This window comes from Frieseomelitta varia, unplaced genomic scaffold, assembly GCF_011392965.1.
Source record: "Frieseomelitta varia isolate USP_RPSP 00005682 unplaced genomic scaffold, Fvar_1.2 scaffold_1001, whole genome shotgun sequence".
Taxonomy (NCBI): Eukaryota; Metazoa; Arthropoda; class Insecta; order Hymenoptera; family Apidae; genus Frieseomelitta; species Frieseomelitta varia.
Genome location: NW_025108642.1, coordinates 81,020 through 101,010, shown reverse-complemented (window position 1 = coordinate 101,010; position 19,991 = coordinate 81,020). Strand labels below are relative to the sequence as shown.

The following is a 19,991-nucleotide window of genomic DNA, read 5'->3' as shown; positions in this document are numbered from 1 at the left end:
TCGTAATAAGTTTATATAAACTTATCAAATTCTGCTGTATCTTATCTCTCGTGTATAATTCTAACGATTTCGATTAAAAGAATGCATAAGTTGAGGTTCGTCGAACGAAATTTAAATAATTAAATTAATTTAAATGAATAAATGAAAAATTTTAATTGATGATAAATAGTCAAAAGAAATTCAATAATAATTTTTTCACTCGTACAATAGGAATTCATATTCATATAAGTAGATTCGAGGATAGATTCATTTAACTATTAACTGAGACTGAAATTGAAGGATTTGCAATAGGAAGGAGACAATTCTACATTTTTTTCTTACATATCCTACTTCGTTCTAAAAAACGTGGCCTTTGGTGTGAAAAAAAAATTAACTTCAAGTGTTAAACACGATAGCAAAAATTTGCAACAAGTTTGAAACACCTGATTTTTAAGTTTTTGCCGATTTACCAAAATTATAATCATAATAGAGTGCTATATGGAATTATAATGGAGAAAATTACAATATGATATATTATATTATAATAAAATTATAATATATAAAAATTCTCTTTTTATAAGAAAATTATAATAAAATTATAATATATAATATATATATATAATATTTTAATAAAATATATATATAATAAAATTATAATATATAATATATATATAATAAAATTATAATATATAATATATATATAATAAAATTATAATATATAAAAATTCTCTTTTTATCGATACAATCCTTTCAATTTTATTAGATAGAATTTTATTATCTAACAATAACAATCTAAGAATTTTATTACATATCACCAAAATTACTTTAGTATTCCAAATCAATCGTGTCTCATTTTTCCCAATGGCAGACAATCGTACAATGTTTCGCGAATAATTCCTGTGTAGAAATGTCATTACAAATGTCACGTACGTGCACCGAGAATGGAATTTCTTTCTTTCGTAATCCAGAATTCGTAACGAGATTACGCTGTTCCGTCAGTCACGTAATTATGTTCACTTTCCAAATTTTACCGTGTTTCACGGCGAATAAGAAAACGTCTCGAATTTTTATTAACTCGTCTGATATTCGCAACGATCGCAGTCGAAATTCATCATTCAGAAGATTTTCTATTCGTCGCATCGAAATTAATTATTTATATATTGATAATTATATTATCATATATGTATAATTAAGATATATACAAATAATTATATGTTATACAATTATATGTAATATATACAAATAATTATATGTTATACAATTATATCTAATATAATTATCATATATATAAATAATTATATGTATAATATAATTATCATATATACAAATAATTATATGTAATATAATTATCATAGATACAAATAATTATATGTTATACAATTATACGTAATATAATTATCATAGATACAAATAATTATATGTTATATAATTATACGTAATATAATTATCATAGATACAAATAATTATATGTTATACAATTATACGTAATATAATTATCATAGATACAAATAATTATATGTTATATAATTATACGTAATATAATTATCATAGATACAAATAATTATATGTTATACAATTATACGTAATATAATTATCATAGATACAAATAATTATATGTTATACAATTATCATATATACAAATAATTATATGTTATATTCGTGCAATCGAAATTAAATATTAGATATTACTCGGAATTAGGTAACATTAACACTTACGACGAATTTCCATGTAATTTGTAAAAAAAAACACGAACGAGATTAATTAATTGAAATTAATGATTAATCACTGCATTTGCTGTAAATTTAGACGTGGCACAGCGAGTAGCATGGCAAATTAGAAATAATGGGGAACGTTGATTACAAAGATATACTATGGGGCAACTTATGTAAACGAATAAGTTCTTATTCAGGCATTAGTATATTGCGTTACGTGTATTGCGTTACGCACAATACCAGCAGCTCCTCGTGCGTTCCTAGATTTTCAATCTGCTTCCCATTTGCGAAATTTCCAACATTTTTTTCACTTTCTACCATCTGTATGGTAATCCGACGTTCCACCGTACTAATTCTTGCATATGGTGCAATAAAATACACACTCCCGTTTATAAATTGCAAGATACTTAATAAAATGAAGATGTGGTTGTGTGATTTATAGTAAAAGTAACTCGTGGCCATACACCACGGTCTTAACTTTATTATTATTCTTATATAAATTTTTTTAAGCAATATAATTATACAAATGTTGAATACAGAATGATATATAAATTTTAAATAATAGAAAATAATATGTAAATTTTAAATAATAGAAAATAATATGCAAATTAGTAATAATATAAAATAATATACAAATTTTAAATAATATAAAATAATATGTAAAAAATGTTACAAATTTATATAATTATATTATTTAAAATTTATATATTATTATATATTATTTAAAATTTGTATATTATTTTGTATTATTTAAAATGTATATATTATTTTGTATTATTTGAAATTTGCACATTATTTTACACTATTTAAAATTTACATATTATTTTATATTATTTAACATTTACATATTTTCTATTATGTAAAATTTATATATTATTGAATATTACGTAAATTTATACATTATTTATATATTATGTAAAATTTTATTTATATATTATTTAAAATTTATACTATTTTACATTATTTAAAATTTAAATTTAAATAGTATATAAATTTCAAATAATATGAAATTTTACATAATATATAAATAATATATAAATTTACGTAGTATTCAATAATATATAAATTTTACATAATAGAAAATAATATGTAAATTTTAAATAGTGCAAAATAATATGTAAATTTCAAATAATACAAAATAATATATATATTTTAAATAATACAAACTAATATATAAATTTTAAATAATATAATTATATAAATTTGTAATATTTTACACAAACTTGTGAACATTCTATTATATAAATCTTTTTAAATAATACAGTTACATAAATTTCAATTTCTCATATAAATTTTTTAAATGATTTCTACAGATTTCAAATTTCACGCATTGTCCTAATTGTCCTAATTAATCCTTTCTGTCATAGAATACTACGTAATTATATGAAATTTTGCGAGTCTGAATGACATCAGTAAAAGGAGAAACTTATTGAAAGAAAAATTATATTCTGCGAATGTGCCCCTCCAAGATGTTAAATATTAATGTCAAGTACGAACGTTCTGGTGAAATTCGCGTTGGCGTCAGTCAGCGAAACCTTGTCCTTTGAAACGCTATCGTTATTTATAGTTACACGAGGAAATCACTTTCTCGAGCATCCGTCACGCGAGGAATTTTTTATCAGAACGTGTGCTTTCATCGTGGTTGAACGTTTAACCTTCAGGTGCACCGGGATCTCGTTTTCTCCATTACCGCTTTGCTGTGAGAACAGTTTTCGAAGCACATAAGCGAAGATAGTAAGTTGCCGTTTTTAACACCTTCACTTGTTCAAAGGAAACAAGTCGCGATTCTAGAATTTAAAATCCTCGCTTGGGAATCGCAGTGTGTTCGAATATATATTCATAGCTGGTGAATAACGTTCTTTGAAATGAATTTTTAAACGCTTTTATAAAGCTGAAATTTCAACATTGCTTGAGATGAATTTTCAGAACTTTCTTACTTCGTGAGTTCTTCGAGATTTTGATTTTTGGAAATCTAGTTTGATTTGAATGATTTCTCAAAAAAAAAAATTCATCTCAGAAAAAAAGAGCTAAAATTTCCAGCGACTAATTAGGTATGCCCTTGACCCGATTGATGAATTTTTGACAATCTTTGAATAAAGATTTAGCTTCTTATGACTATTTTAATAAAGCTAAAATTTAAATTTAAATTTAACCCACTAATTCCAACCCATTTTCCAAGAAATGAAATATTTTCTGAGAGCAATGATTAATCGTCATTGCAAGATCTATGATCCTAGATTTTTATAAATATTTTAAAATATCATACAGAAGCTCGGAAACCTTCGTTTCCAACATTGCTCGACTGCAAACTCTCCTCTCAGACGTGACAATTGAAATCGATCAGTTGAAATTTATTTAATATTCAAATTTAGCTGAAGATGATGAGGTTTGCAATATTTTTCAATGTAAGATTTCTCCCTCATATCGTTGCGAATTTGTAATGTTGTTCGACGTTATTAATTTTAAGCCTGCAAGTTGAGAAAATTCGTTCACGAGTATAAAGACCGCAAGTTTCTTTCAGATGAGAGAGGAACTCGAACTTTTTAGCGACCTGTACAAACCACAACTTTAATTACGTTTAATTACAATCGATTCAAATTGACCCAAATTTAACTGAAGATGATAGATTTGCAAAGTCCGCGGGAGGGTTGGATAATTTCAGATGGAGGATCGCATTGGTTCGAAACCGGTTCTCTTTGTACCAGCTCGTTCTTGACAGGATATGCACGCGAAGAAGTGAAAGCAACGTTCACGGGACAATACGGCCGTGGACTATCCCCTTCTCTTAACCCTCTCTCGGATAAAATATCTATATAGTAACGAATCAACGTGTCATCTGCATATACGATATATATATATATATATAGAATCAGAAACGGAAAAGAGGAACACACAGTAGTGATTGCGTAACGAAACACACGTTTTTGCAGTTGAATGCGCGAGTATGAAGGAGATCACGAACTTGGAAATAACGCTCCTCAGCTATCCTACAATACGTATTATAAAAGACACGTGTATTTAGAAATTATCTATGATAAATACTAAATATGTATTAACCTTCTAGTATCACTGAACCATTGGAAGATGTAATTTAAGATTAAAGATTAGTTTTAGAATTTTTAATTTAGTTGGTTACGTTGTTAAATATGTAAATATAAAATAATAAAATAGAATAATACGTAATATGAATAAAATATAAAATATAAAATAATACGTAATATAAATAAAATATAAAATATAAAATAACACGTAATATAAATAAAGTATAAAATATAAAATGTAAAATAATATATAATATAAATACGTAGATATAAAATAATAAAACACAAAATAATACGTAATATAAATAAAATATAAAATATAAAATAACACGTAATATAAATAAAGTATAAAATACAAAATATAAAATAATATGTAATATAAATACGTAGCTATAAAATAATAAAACAAAATAATACGTAATATAAGTAAAATATAAAATATAAAATAATACGTAATATAAATAAAATATAAAATAACACGTAATATAAATAAAGTATAAAATACAAAATATAAAATAATATTTAATATAAATACGTAGCTATAAAATAATAAAACATAAAATAATACGTAATATAAATAAAATATAAAATATAAAATAATACGTAATATAAATAAAATATAAAATATAAAATAATACGTAATATAAATACGTAGATATAAAATAATAAAACATAAAATAGTACGTAATATAAATAAAATATAAAATATAAAATAATACGTAATATAAATACGTAGATATAAAATAATAAAATATAATATATAATAAAATAATATAATATATAATATATAATAAAATTGTAAAATATAATATAATATATAATATATAATAAAATAATAAAATATAATATAATATATAATATATAATAAAATAATAAAATTAAATAGAAGTCCATAGATTAGTCAATATAATAATTTCCACATTAGAAACGAAGCTGTAGATAATCTGTAGGTAATCTAAATTCTCCAAAGAATTAAGATTCAAACTTCCACAGTGAAACTTTCCACGTTCAACCATGCCGGAACGAGTGAATTTTTATGAATCTCGAATGGACGAAATGCGTTTCTTCTTTTTTCTGCTCCTTTGTCTGTTGCGACTTCGTTGGCAAAGTGAATCATCTTCGACGTTTTAAATTATACTGACGCAGCGGTAGATCAAGCATTTCGCGAAAGACAAGACAACGCGAAGAGATCCACGAGAAGAGAGAAGATGCGGCTGTGTGGCCTCGTTTAATCGAGAGGAGCACGCCTACACGACAGATATGCACGATGATATCGAGTGGCAAAACGAGTAACGTGTTGAGAAACGATGCTCCAAGAGCTTTGTTGAACTTTGTGAAAACAAAGCTCTCACGTGTCTGCGTGACATTTTCCCGAATAATCAATGAAAGAATGAGGTGATAGCACTCTAATCACTCTGTTGAAGGTTGAACTTTGTTTCTGAATCGAAGGAATACTCGATTAGTGAGCCGATCAGAGCGATTAGAATGAACTCGTAATTTTCATTTTCAATTTTATGGACTTATAATGGTGGATTTCTTGAAATTTGAAGGGCAAATATACATTTGCAAAATATCTTACAAAATAAAAAAATATAACTCAAATAATAAACGTAGTAAAAAGGCATATATATATAATTATATAAAAAAATTCATATATATATATATATATATAATAAAATATGAATAAAATTCTTTGCTAGAATGAATTTTTGAACTTATTGTACATAACATTTTTGTGTTCTCTTGCACTTGAATTCATATTTCAATCATCTGTAGTTAGGAGATCTCTGTGATTTCTGCACAGATAAGAATCATTGTAATCAGTTGATTTCTTTCTTTTCTTTTTTGTAAAGATCTCTGTGTGAAGCAACTATATGAATTTTGACATCATGCTTCTCTTCCAACAATGCCATTCGAGTCACACAGAAGGTAAACTAATTATTAATTGAAGTTGATTAATTTGACTTCTGATTGATAAAACGTGATTCGTTAATAGTGAAAAATAAACATTAAATTCCAATATTATGTGATTTAATTATTTTTATCTCTCTATCAAAAATTAATACATATATAATCGTATATATATTCGCGTTCTTTTTACTTATAGTTCCTACAAGTAGATGAGCAAAAGGCAAATTAGATTCATAAGACGTAGACGCTAAGGATTAGTTATAAGAGTAGAAAATAAGAAAAATGCAGACCCATTGTAAACCGGAAGCCATCCTAAGCAGCCTAGGCAAGGATTATATATATAAATAAATAAAATTATATATATATATATAAATTTATATATATAAATATATAAAATTATATATAAAAATAAAAAATATATATATATTCGCGTTCATTTTTTATTCTTCTACACTTTAAAAAAATTTCTCAACTATACTATCTTGTACAATCAATCTTTGGGAGAAATAAAAATTTACTGTTAGTTAATAAATTCGCGAGTGAAATTCCGCTCAGAGCGAAATAAATAATATAAAATGAACACGAATGATTGTATGTATATTAACTTTATAAAACATAAAAACATAAAAATACTAAATCACATGTTATTGAATTTAATATTTATTTCTCGCTGTCAACGAATCACGCTTTATCAGCCAGAAGTAAAACTGATCAACTTCAATTAATTTCGGTTCTCTCTACGGAGGGTTAAAGCAATTAAGACAAATTATTTTATTCCTCGTTCATTTCCAAACCTTGGCGATTAAATTGTTAGGCAAAATTGTTAACGAGCAGAAGCAATCACCGCGAGCAGAAAATGTAGAAAGTAACCCAGAAAATGAATTGAACGTTTCCCAACGCCTGAAGAAGGCCGAGTGTCATTTATCATGGAAGAGCTCACGTTCATAAATCTCTCCCGCGAGACTTCTCGTTCTCACACGCATCGGTAATATTTCAGCTTGCAATATTTCAATGTTCCCATCGGGCCGACCGATTATCACCGGCTGGCGATGAACATTTATAGCGGCAATGGCCGGCTACGATTGGCTAATCGCTTTCATTTAACAATTATTCTCCCTTCCTGAATCTATTTCTGCGCCGGGGCTCGCGCGCTTTTCCTAGAAAAGAAGAAACGATCCAACGAGCTGGGATGAAGCTGATTTATTCACAGTGAAAGCATTGTCGCGAACGGGGTACAGGTTTCTCGGGATTCCAACGCGAGCATACTACGCCGTTAGTTAATCAATTCGCAGATTTTCACCGACCCACTCTCACTTATCTCACACAACATCGAAAGGGTTAACGAGAAAAAAAAAAAGGACAATCTGATAAAACTTATATTGTACATAAGTTATCTGCTCGCGTTGAACGAAGTGATTATTAAGACATTGATACGACGTTTCAGACCGTCATTTTTCATATGTACCCTTTATTTACTATTTTTTTGATTAATTTTTCTAATCGTCGATCAATCAATTTTTACATCATTGAGCGATTAATTTATATTCTATTACGATCTGTCGACAAAAGTATTCGTACGTTTGGCAATATTTTCTAATTTATTAGATATATTTATGTGAATGTGATTATGTATCGTACATTACAAATACATACGAAGAAAAAACTTAACTGTATTACTGTGTAACTTGCAATGATACAAAATTTACAAGATAGTAACAATTTGTCAGGACAAAAATATTCGTACAGTATTACTTGAAATTTTGACTTTCGATTACTTTAATATTAAATTTCTCGTCCGAGATAGAAGAATATTACTTTATATTATAGAAGAATTATTATTAAGAATATTACATTATTCCAAATTAAGAATATTATTATATTACGTTATTAAGAATATTATTATATTACATTATTAAGAATATTATTATGTTACATTATTAAGAATATTATTATATTATATTATTAAGAATATTATTATATTACATTATTAAGAATATTATTATATTACATTATTAGAATATTACATTATATTATAAAAGAATTATTATTAAGAATATTACATTATTAAGAATATTACGTTATATTATAGAAGAATTATTATTAAGAATATTACATTATTCCAAATTAAGAATATTATTATATTACATTATTAAGAATATTATTATATTACGTTATTAAGAATATTATTATATTATGTTATTAAGAATATTATTATATTATTAAGAATATTATTATATTACATTATTAGAATATTACATTATATTATAGAAGAATTATTATTAAAAATATTACATTATTCCAAATATCATTAAGAATATTATTATATTACATTATTCCAAAAATCAGGATTAACATTTATATACTGTTTGGCAAATTCTAGTCTTTCCTTTTTATTTATTTGGTTTCCTTCTTGCTACCCTGTATCCAGCCCTATGCAATACTCTTTGTATTGTTTTTGGATGTATATTATTTTGCATTCTTTTCTCGATTTCTGTCGCAATTTCAGATGTAGTTGTCTCTTGTTTTTTCATAATAATTCTAACAATATTTCGTTCGTCCCTCGAACTTAATATTCTAGGCTTGCCACAACTTGGCAAATTTTGCAACTCCATCTTCTTTATATTTATTTATTATACTTTGTATCGAGCGACTTGAAATATTTGCATAAGATTCTCCTCCTCGATGTAAATCAATTATAATTTTTCGCCCTTCTAATGACGTTTCTTGACACTTTCGTCCCATATTGCAAATTATTTAATTACAACGTGTTGTCATAACGACTGACTTCGAATTATCAAATTACAATGTCTACTCTGACTAAAATGTTTGGATTTCAACGTATGTCTTATATTTTGTGAACAAAAGTAATACTGTACGAATACTTTTGTCCTGACGAATTGTTACGATCCTGTATATTTTTTGTATCATTACAAGTTACACAGTAATATAGTTAAATTTTTTTCTGTATATATTTGTTAATGTTAGTGTGATGCATAATCACATTTACATAAATATATCTAATAAATTAGAAAATATTGCTGTTTTTATTTCTTCATCTTCTTCTTCTATTTTTCTTTAACGTCGCATCGACGACGGTGCCATTAGATATGTTTATGTTTTTGAGATGTTTTAATACTTTTTGTATGTCATTTTGAGAAGTCAGGTTTATATATTTGCGTTGATTCCGTATTTCCGTCTTTGGGTTTCTGTGGTGTTGCATTCTTCCATGTTTTGAATTTAATAGGATTTCAGTAGAATGATATTTGTCCGAAATTACAGTGGCCACTCCTTCGCTGGCGTAGTTTTCGTTTACCCGGTTTTTGACGAAGGTGTTGAAGTGTTCTAGTGTAGGTTGGTGATTTTTTTTTGAAATTTGTTTCTTGAAGGCAGATAATATCAGGGCTGGAATTATTTATGAGAATTTGGAGTTGTTCGTAATGGGTATAGTAACCGTTTATGTTCCACGGTATTATTGTTTTCGTAATGTATTTGGATTATGCTGCGATTATGGCTCTTATGAAATTTCGATGTCGGATTCAGATGAGCAGCCAAGTGACGATTCAGGTGACTCAGTCGGCTTGGTGAGCACTTTTTGCAAACTCGATGTATTCTATTTTTTATGCTTCTTTCTTTTAGACAGGGGTAGATCTCTTCAAGAGTTTTAACAATGTTATCGCTGTAGTTTTTTTGCGATTTCCAATGGGTGTGCTGATCTAAAAGTGTCTCGGAAGAGGCTCTTCATCTGGGAGTAGTTTAATTGGGAGTGTGAAGGATTTTTTTTATTTATTATTTCTTTTGCTGGGGCTAACATTTCCTCTAGTTTGGCGGAATCGAAAAAAAAATGTTTTTATTTTATTACCAAGTGCACGAACACTTTTGTCTCTCACTGTATATATAACACATACATTCAGCGGTGGACTGAAATGTAATTCACAAAAATCGACATAAATAGAAATATATAACACAATGATCGAAAGGGATGTTTCGTACACCTGTTTATCGGCAATTTTTCGGTCAACGGCCAGAATTACGTCACACACGGCGGTGTAAAGATTGCCTTCGCCGGTATGGCAATCAACATTTTTTCAACGTGTCGACGCGAATGCGTACCGGATGCGATGAACGTACGCAGTTATCTCAGACCGAATCCCTTGGCGCACAATGGGCCTATTCATAAAAAGCATCCGGTACCTGTGCAGCTTTCTGTTCGCTTACCGTTAACGTGTGCATTGTTTACTTGATTTCGTCCACGTTCTTGCTCCTCCGATTAGACCGTTTATGTCACTGTTTGCCGACAGTAAACAATCCACCCCAGTTATGCAATTCCTCGTTTCTGTCTTTCCTCCACTTGAAGAATTCTTTGTCCCAAAATTGCAATATTTTTTTTTTTAAAGGGTCTTTAGCGACGTGCTGAGATTGTCTCTTTGTATACTGGTCTAGTAATTGGTTCTCCTTCAGATAGTTGATAACGTTTTGTTTCTGGCAGGTTAGAGCGATATTTTGGTTTAATCCGTATTCACTTCTTATGTTTTAGTATTTTCTGCATTCATAGCATAGCAACTGCTGGGTGGTGATTTGTTGGTTGCAGGTGTTGCAGAAAGGTGGTTCTGTTTTGCTTAGGAGGTATTCGTGTGTGATGTTGGAGTGTCCGATTCGGAGTCTAGTCATAGCTATCCTTTCTTTTCTGCTTATATTGTTGTTTGGTATATTTTTTCGATAGAAATGGTGTGCTATGTCGTGTATTTTGGTTCTATTTGTCGTAGTCTAAATTCTGTTCCATTCTTCTCTTTCCGCTTTGGTCGTTGAAGCTAATAGGTCTTGGTGTGTAGATTGGGATGTTGGTTTCTTGGTTGTTTGGTCAGTTGTTGCTTCTTTGGCTGAGGAGTCAGCTTTTTCATTTCTTTCAATTCCTTGATGTGACCGGATCCAGGAAAATTGCAATATTTTTTCAGCTTTCAAGGGGGTGTTTCTAGTGTGAAGTGCGTGTTTTTTTTTTAACTTTTGTTCGGGGAATTTTTTGCAAAGAAGCTATTACACATTTTACAGTCAAATTGACAAGGTTTGTTTGTACGTATTTCAACGACGTTTCAAAATTTTTTTGGGACAAAAAAAAGTTGAAATTAGTGGCATACCCTCGAACATAGTCGCTCTTGAAAAAGCTTGTCCCATAATTCCGGCCATTCTGCTTGTCGGAAATAAAAAAACCGTGAATGTTCCTTAATTAGTACGAGTTTGGTTATAGCAGGTACCAAAACAAAAAAAAGAAGTCGGTAATTAAAAAAGTGGCAATACCTTGAAGTTCGATTATCGATTTTCGTTTTTATTAAACTTTGGAAGCCTAAAAAAAAATATAAAAGAATAAAATTTTTTGGTCGATTCTGGTAGGGACTATAGTCACACGTGTACTAAATGCGTACTTGAAATTTTGAGTCAATCGGTCAAGTAGATTTTGAGATATCACGGACACCATTCTGAGAAACATAGTTTCCAGAAAAATGCCCTTAAAGTTTAATATTGCGGTAACAATGACGCTGGTCGTCAACCATAACTTCAATAATTTTAGGAGTTCGCATGTAAGGTTACAGAGATTTATTTTTGAAACTTATGCTCCTTTAAGAACATGCAAGAAAAAAAAAATCGATTCTTTCAAAACACGATTTTTTCACACTAGAACACTCCCTTATATTTAAGGAGTCAGGACAGTTTGAAATTTTCAAAAAATCGATTTTTTTTTGTTTTAAATAGCAGCTTGAAGTGTTAGAAATAAGATACAAAAGATCCTAGCTTCTAAAACGACTTATTCTGGAATTTATAATAATAAATCCGCGGATACGAAATAATTGAATTTATATCACTGTTTACAATTACTTTAAGCAGTGTCGTGCGATTCAAATATTACTTTTCGCGAGTCGAACATTAGGGGACTTGGATTCAATTTAGTTGCGAGATTTACGGATCTGCACAACGAGAAAAGTGGCATCTCTTGGAGTAACCTTTTCTCAAAGACAATTCTCGATAAATGTCACGTGTTGTAATTAAACTATTCGCCCCGTCAAACACGATCGACAACGAACGATCTTGCCCGGCCGATCGTAGTCAAAATGTCAGTGGTCCTTCGACTTCGTCAGTCGCTCTATTCGCAGCTGGATCGAACACGAAAAATTCACGTCTGTGCAATCGTGCTGCAACCGACAGAATTATTACTTGAATTATGAAATAATCGATTTCGCGCCAATGCGACTGCGTGTCAGCTGATAATATTGCATAATTCGTCTCAGGTTTGAACGTGCATAAATACGGTTGATCATTTGCTGGCGCGAACAGCTTGTGAAAAACCGATGACCTGCGTTATTGGAAGACTTTCATTTTCACGTTATTAGGAAAGAAGTGTTGAGAAATGATTTCAACAAAGTAACAAGAAATGTTCATTTTGCGACGGTATCTACTGCGTGTGTGACTTTAGTGGTCACTGTGGAAAAACATATTATAAGTTTAAATATAATAATAATATTCATAGTCGTTGAATCTGCGAGATCGTATTTTGTAAATTAACTATTCTTGACAGAATGTACCAACCCTTCGTGAAAGTTACTTTTGAAAATAGCCGAAAAATAAACGCGACGTTTATTTTTATTTAATTTAGTACCAAGAAAAATTTTTCTGCTTTTATGAAAAGTGACGCTCTATTAATAATAGTACACGTTATAGACAGACAGAGTGGATCTTTGTGCATTTGTAAAAAATTTTTAAGTATATAAATGCAACAAAATATATAAAATATCCAAACTATGATGCTACCTGTAACATTTGGCGTGTAAAACAAGTTTGTACTACTTTTTTAATGCTACTCTCAAAAATATGAATTTGCATAAAAATCTTCCAGTTGTGGGACAGAAAAATGATAAATTAATAAGTAAGCTGCGGATTTTATACATTTATAGAGAATTGCGAGTTGCAAAAATGCATGTGATATATAAAAAAATACCTATGCATATAAAATATTTAAAATAAAGTATATTACAATATATAATAAATAAGATAAATTTTGTTAGGTTCTCTTTCTCTGCTGATGTTCATAAATATTTGAAACGCATAATATCTCGACAAATCCTCATCAAGTACTAATTATTTAATCATGTTTGCAGAGGGTAAAGTGGAGGTATCGCGTGATGGCAAATATTTGAGCACTCTGGCGCCGGGCAAGGTACTCGGCGAATTGGCAATTCTTTACAATTGCAAGAGGACAGCAACGATAACAGCAGCCACAGATTGTCAACTATGGGCCATCGATCGACAATGTTTCCAAACGATCATGATGAGGACTGGCCTTTCGCGGCAGGCCGAATATACAGACTTCTTAAAGAGGTAAAATCATTTCCATACAATAGTCGTACAAGACTTAAATGAACAAGGGAACGTTTAACAAACGGTGTGAATCTCCTTCTGTTTCAGTGTTCCTATCTTCAAGAATTTGCCCGAGGAGACTTTAATAAAAATTTCAGACGTGCTGGAAGAGGTAAACTTCGATACTCTGATGACTGAAACTGCGGATTTTTATGCATATTGGATTATTAGAGATGATGACAACGTTCGTAATTCAATGTACGATCTTGTGTAAATGATATTAATTAAATTCGATACACGTTGTCTGTTTCAAAACAATTTTGTATTAATTATAATCGAAATTTTTAATTGATTCGTTGTTAATAACTTTGTAATCTATTGTTCGTATTTTCTAATATAAATCTTTAACATGAGGCTGTCTGTCCTTTTAATGTAGTTTTTCAAAAATCTACATTATGTGTTACGAGTGTTTTATTTCGTTAAGTTTTAAGTTTTAAGTTTTAAGTTTCCAAGAAGTTTTAAATTTTGCAAAGAATTTGTTATGATGATCATTCATGGTTCGTTTCGATTTTGTGACACGTGATATAACTTTGACAATTGACGAAACATGAATTCGACAAACTTCAAGCTTTAAATGTCTAATAAATGTTATTTAACAGCACTTTTAATCACGAAATTCCTAATAAAACTGCTTGTGAAGTCCACAATCCAGTATTTTTGAGGATACAATTCAAAAAATAGAATCTCGGTAAAAAATTACTTTACATATCAAATATTCTACCACATCATCTCTATCTCTTACTATAATTACTTAATTTTAAAATTACTTATATATGCATAGAAATTCTCAGTTTGTCAATAATGTTACTTTTGATTGGACAGTTTTATATGTACTGAATATCGTGCACGTATTTTGACAGACGTTTTACAACAATGGAGATTATATAATCAGACAAGGAGCAAGAGGAGACACATTTTTCATAATAAGCAGAGGGCAAGTTCGAGTGACGATAAAGCAGCCCGATACCCCAGAGGAAAAATACATTAGGACATTAAGCAAGGGCGATTTCTTTGGTGAAAAAGCACTTCAGGGGTAATTATTTAAAGTTCTCAGATTATCAAAAATAATTTAAGAGAATGGATAGAAAGAAATTAAAATTGTGTAACCAGAAGCGAAATCGATTGACTTTACTTTCAAAAAATTTCTTAATTAATTTAGCTACTGTGTGATACAAATTGGCATACTATAGACATATTGGATGAAGCATATTAGAAGCTCGTTAGAATGTCATAAGGGCATTATTTTTATCATAATTTTTACAAAGAAAGAAAGAATGATTACGATGAATTACAATAATTCACTCTTGTTGTTCGTACATAAAAATCTCTTAATAATAAAGTATGGTGACGACTAAAGTATAGAACTTACATCAGAGAAATCAAAGTGCAAGAAATAGAAAAAAGTTCCTAATACAATGGAGGACACAAGTTTTTGTGTATATATTTAAAATCATTCAAATCTCAGAAAATGTGACAAATGTATAAAGTTTCTATGAAAATTCATTCGTTCACTGTATTAATTAATTTAGTTATGTTGCTCATCAAATATGAGCATTAACATAGTATGTACACTCAGAAATCTGAAGACAAGTACTATATTTGTTTCAAAATTTAAAAAATAAAACAATATTTTTTATAATAAAGAATTTGTAAAATGTTAATATTATAGAATACACATGCAATTAAAAAACTGTGTTAATTTTATTTTAATTTTATTATAGACAAATACTGAAAATGAAAAACAGAAAAATATCTTAAGATTATTAAGTGAGAAATTCGTATTTTATATATCCTGATGTGGTACCATCCTAAATATTAAAGTACATGAAACGTTTTCACAGAGATGACCTGAGGACGGCCAATATAATCGCTGACGATCCGGAAGGAGTGAGTTGCCTGGTGATAGACCGTGAAACGTTCAATCAACTAATCTCGTCCCTGGACGAAATTCGTACGCGGTACAAAGACGAGCTCGTGGAACGTAGAAGGTGAGTTTCGACCGATTTCAATTTACAGCTCGTAATTCGATTGCACGCGGTCAACTCTCATCAACGCTAATTAATCATAATCATGATCGTGAATCGTCTGTTAAATCCCTATTTTACATGTATGTGTATGTTATGTTTCACGCTTACCACCTAGGATGGGAGAATAGAGCGTACTATTTCAGAGTAAGTTTCGCGTTACGGTACAGTCGTGTGTTAATGATTCAATAATTAAGCTAACGTTTCATTGTTTTCTTTGAAAAGAAAAGTAGTAATAATTTACATTAATTTGCCGATCCTTTGCAAGAGATCCTATACGCGCAAAATAACAAACAAACTAGTTGTTAATAAATCTTATCAGCGCGGTATTAGTATAATTTACAAAGATAGTAGATATCACATAATTGTGGGTCTTAAGAATATTCATCAGTGAGTATATCAGTGTTAGATTGATGTAATATTTCAGACTAGAAAAATTTTCACTCATTCTTTTTTTATTCTTTAGCAATTTCTTTCAAGATAAAAATGGATACACTTGAGAGAAGCTAATATTAAAAATGGCATCATTGAGTTACAGATGACTATATTAACTTACAGTAGATTACTAAAAATTTGTACTTTGTATTTAATTTTAATCTGTATTTTAGATTCTCCGTAATAGATATTAGTCATAGAATTAAATTGAATTGAAAATTCCAAAATTGAATAATTTAATTTGATTTTGATTGACCCACCGTCGAATGATATTAAGAGTTAATAATTCACACACATATAAAACGTACAAGCTCATTATTGAAATAATATTTTCATACAGGCTGAACGAAGAATTCAAAGACCTAAGGCTGCAAGATCTTCGACCATTGGCTACGCTGGGTGTAGGCGGTTTCGGAAGAGTCGAATTAGTCCAAATAGTCGGCGACAGCACGAGATCGTTCGCTTTGAAACAGATGAAAAAAGCGCAGATTGTTGAAACACGACAGCAACAGCATATCATGTCAGAGAAGAGAATTATGGGTGAAGCTGATTGCGATTTCGTCGTGAAGCTATTCAAAACGTTCAAGGATAGAAAGTATCTTTATATGCTAATGGAAGCTTGCCTTGGTGGCGAACTATGGACTGTTCTAAGGGACAAAGGTCATTTCGATGACGGCACGACACGATTTTACACCGCTTGCGTCGTCGAAGCATTCGATTATCTTCACTCTAGAAATATTATATACAGAGATCTCAAACCAGAAAATCTTTTACTTGATAGTCAAGGGTAAGGTTTCGACATAGCTTAAATTTAATATGTAAAATATGAAGAAAATTTTCTAATTTACCAAATGAGATGATTATAATTGTAATTTACCTAATTCACCACTCTAAGTCTACGAGTTAAAATATTTTCGAAACTGTTATTTATATCAAAAAATGTTTCAAAGTGGACTTGTTTTATTTCGAGAGGAAAGTAATTTAACCTTTTGAGAGTTTAATTTATGCTAGAATATTTTATAAATAATCTTAATGAACCAATAATAAAGCAATTGACTTACTTATTAGAGATTCAGATGGGATAACATATTACTATCAAATAAAAGATAAATACATTTTTAATTTGTTATATGCTTTTCATTCAATATTGAGCGTTTACATAATTTTAACTACTCGAAAGGTTAATGTAATTAGTTATTTTAGAGGTGAACACGTGGAAAATATACATATGAAAATCAATTTTATTTTTTTTAAATAGGACCGTATATTTTTTAAGACATTAACTGACCTATTTTTATAAGATTTTTTTATAAAAAAAATATTAAACTATTTATATTACAAAACTATTTTTTAGTTATTTTAATTTTAATTAATTTTCAATTTTATAATTATTTTAATCCTTCTCTTGCAGGATTTTTTGACATGCATACTTCTCCCTTTGACAATACTTTCTCATTTCATATAATCTTTATGCATTCACTTATAAAAATGCTAATTATATCAGATAATTCTCCTCCAAAACCACTTAATTTTTGTTTGAAATATTTTTCAAGTTTCAATAATATTTCAGCTCCTATTCTTAGCTTGAGTAACTCAACTTGTATATATCTAAGTGCTACATATCTAAGTGCTACATTTTTAAACGTTAATAATATTTTTCAGATACGTAAAACTCGTTGACTTTGGTTTTGCCAAGCGTTTGGATCACGGGAGGAAAACATGGACTTTCTGTGGCACACCCGAGTACGTTGCACCGGAAGTTATCTTAAATAAGGGACATGACATCAGTGCTGATTATTGGTCTCTTGGTGTTCTCATGTTTGAACTTCTCACGGGAACACCACCATTCACTGGAGGCGATCCAATGAAAACTTACAACATTATTCTAAAAGGAATCGACGCTATAGAATTCCCTAGATCAATCACACGAAATGCAACTGCGTTAATTAAAAAGCTATGCAGGTAGACTCTATCTTACATACAACAATTTATTAACTATTAGTAGACTGTGGATTTTTATACAAATTTATATCTTTGAAAATATGGTTAAAAAAAAATATAAACTCAGTAGAAAACTGTTTCACGTACTAAATGTTATTAGAAAGCACTATGGATATTTCACATTTTCGTAGAAAATTTGAGGATAGAAAAATGCAGAAAACGCAAGCATTATGCAAAAATAATCGAAAAAGACTTTTCCTTTTAATTATGTTCACGAAAGTAAATTGCATAAAAATCTGCAGTCTAGTAATTAATCATCTAATAGAGTTTGAAAACAATTATTTATGTATTTTAAGGGACAATCCTGCGGAACGTCTTGGTTATCAAAAGGGTGGCATTAGTGAAATACAAAAACACAAGTAAGTGTGCCAAAATTTACATTAATTGTGACGCAACGAATGGGGAGAATTGCTTATTAATTATCTTTTTGTTTAGATGGTTCGATGGTTTTAACTGGGAAGGTTTAAGAGCGAGAACTCTCGAACCTCCAATCATGCCCAGAGTTCAAAATGCCACCGATACAACGAACTTCGATGAGTATCCTCCGGATTCAGATCCACCACCTCCTGACGATTTATCCGGCTGGGATAATGATTTTTAATCAATTTTTAATTTATTTATCGCTTCAATGAAAGAAAAATGTTAAAAAACATCTTGAAGATTTCCAGAATTGCAAGATAATTCGAAAGATCGGAGTGGAGAACTATCAGCATCTACACTTATTCAACGAGCTAATACTATACGATGCTTGGATGTTTGTTAAAATAACATCGATCATCGAATGACATACTGCAAGGAAAGACAAAATTGGCCTGCGATAAGAATTAGGCCGTTGAATAATTTATAGATTTGAACGATTCGTTAATGATAGACAGAGATCTTTTTTTTACCGTATTATCTGAAGTGGTGTATGAATTTCTTTCAAAACGTCGTCAAAAAGATTATTGACGTAAATTAAGCATGCGTTTAATTTAGAAAAATCTTTACGCACACGAGCTCGCGTTCGATAAATATTACAGGACTTGAACGTGGCATCGTGAGACGCGCACGAATGCGTCAAGTGCCATACCTAACGAAGGTAAAATATCGAATATGATACGTGTGTACGGAGCATCCATGCGAGCATGCACTATGTTCGGTCAGTTGAAGTTATAAGAAACATCTTGCCATCGAACTCATGAAACACACACGATTTCTCAGTATAAACCATATCGGATGCTTGTAACGTCCGATTCATTGTTGTTTGATTTACTTTATAGTTTATTGTAATAATTCTATTCTAATTAATTACGCAAAAACGTGACTCCTGTAAATAATTGACTATAAATAAATAAATAAATATATGAAAATATATATACTTAAAAATCAAATGTATATCGATTATAAATAAAGTTTTATTAAAGCTAGCGCATAGTTGATTATTGTTTATACGTACGTTTAGATAAAAAAAATAAATAAAATATTAAAATATCAAAAAGTGCTT

The 19,991-nt window shown here is 29.5% G+C and overlaps 1 protein-coding gene across 1 annotated transcript; it reads left to right on the top strand.

Annotated features, from left to right (window-relative positions):
- Positions 1–13,766: 13,766 nt before the first annotated feature.
- LOC122538673 (cGMP-dependent protein kinase, isozyme 2 forms cD5/T2) lies at positions 13,767–19,914 on the top strand. Its single transcript, XM_043672970.1, has 8 exons — positions 13,767–14,009; positions 14,097–14,160; positions 14,909–15,081; positions 15,890–16,036; positions 16,848–17,294; positions 18,170–18,469; positions 18,805–18,867; positions 18,944–19,914. The coding sequence occupies exons 1-8, from the start codon at positions 13,780–13,782 to the stop codon at positions 19,107–19,109; spliced, it is 1,590 nt and encodes a 529-aa protein (XP_043528905.1). The 5' UTR covers positions 13,767–13,779; the 3' UTR covers positions 19,110–19,914.
- Positions 19,915–19,991: the final 77 nt, after the last annotated feature.

Coding starts and splice junctions, on each gene's coding strand:
- LOC122538673 (XM_043672970.1), top strand. CDS start 13,780: ATGTTTGCAGAGGGTAAAGTGGAGGTATCGCGTGATGGCAAATATTTG. Junction 14,010..14,096: donor TATACAGACTTCTTAAAGAG/GTAAAATCATTT, acceptor CTTCTGTTTCAG/TGTTCCTATCTTCAAGAATT. Junction 18,470..18,804: donor TTAATTAAAAAGCTATGCAG/GTAGACTCTATC, acceptor ATGTATTTTAAG/GGACAATCCTGCGGAACGTC.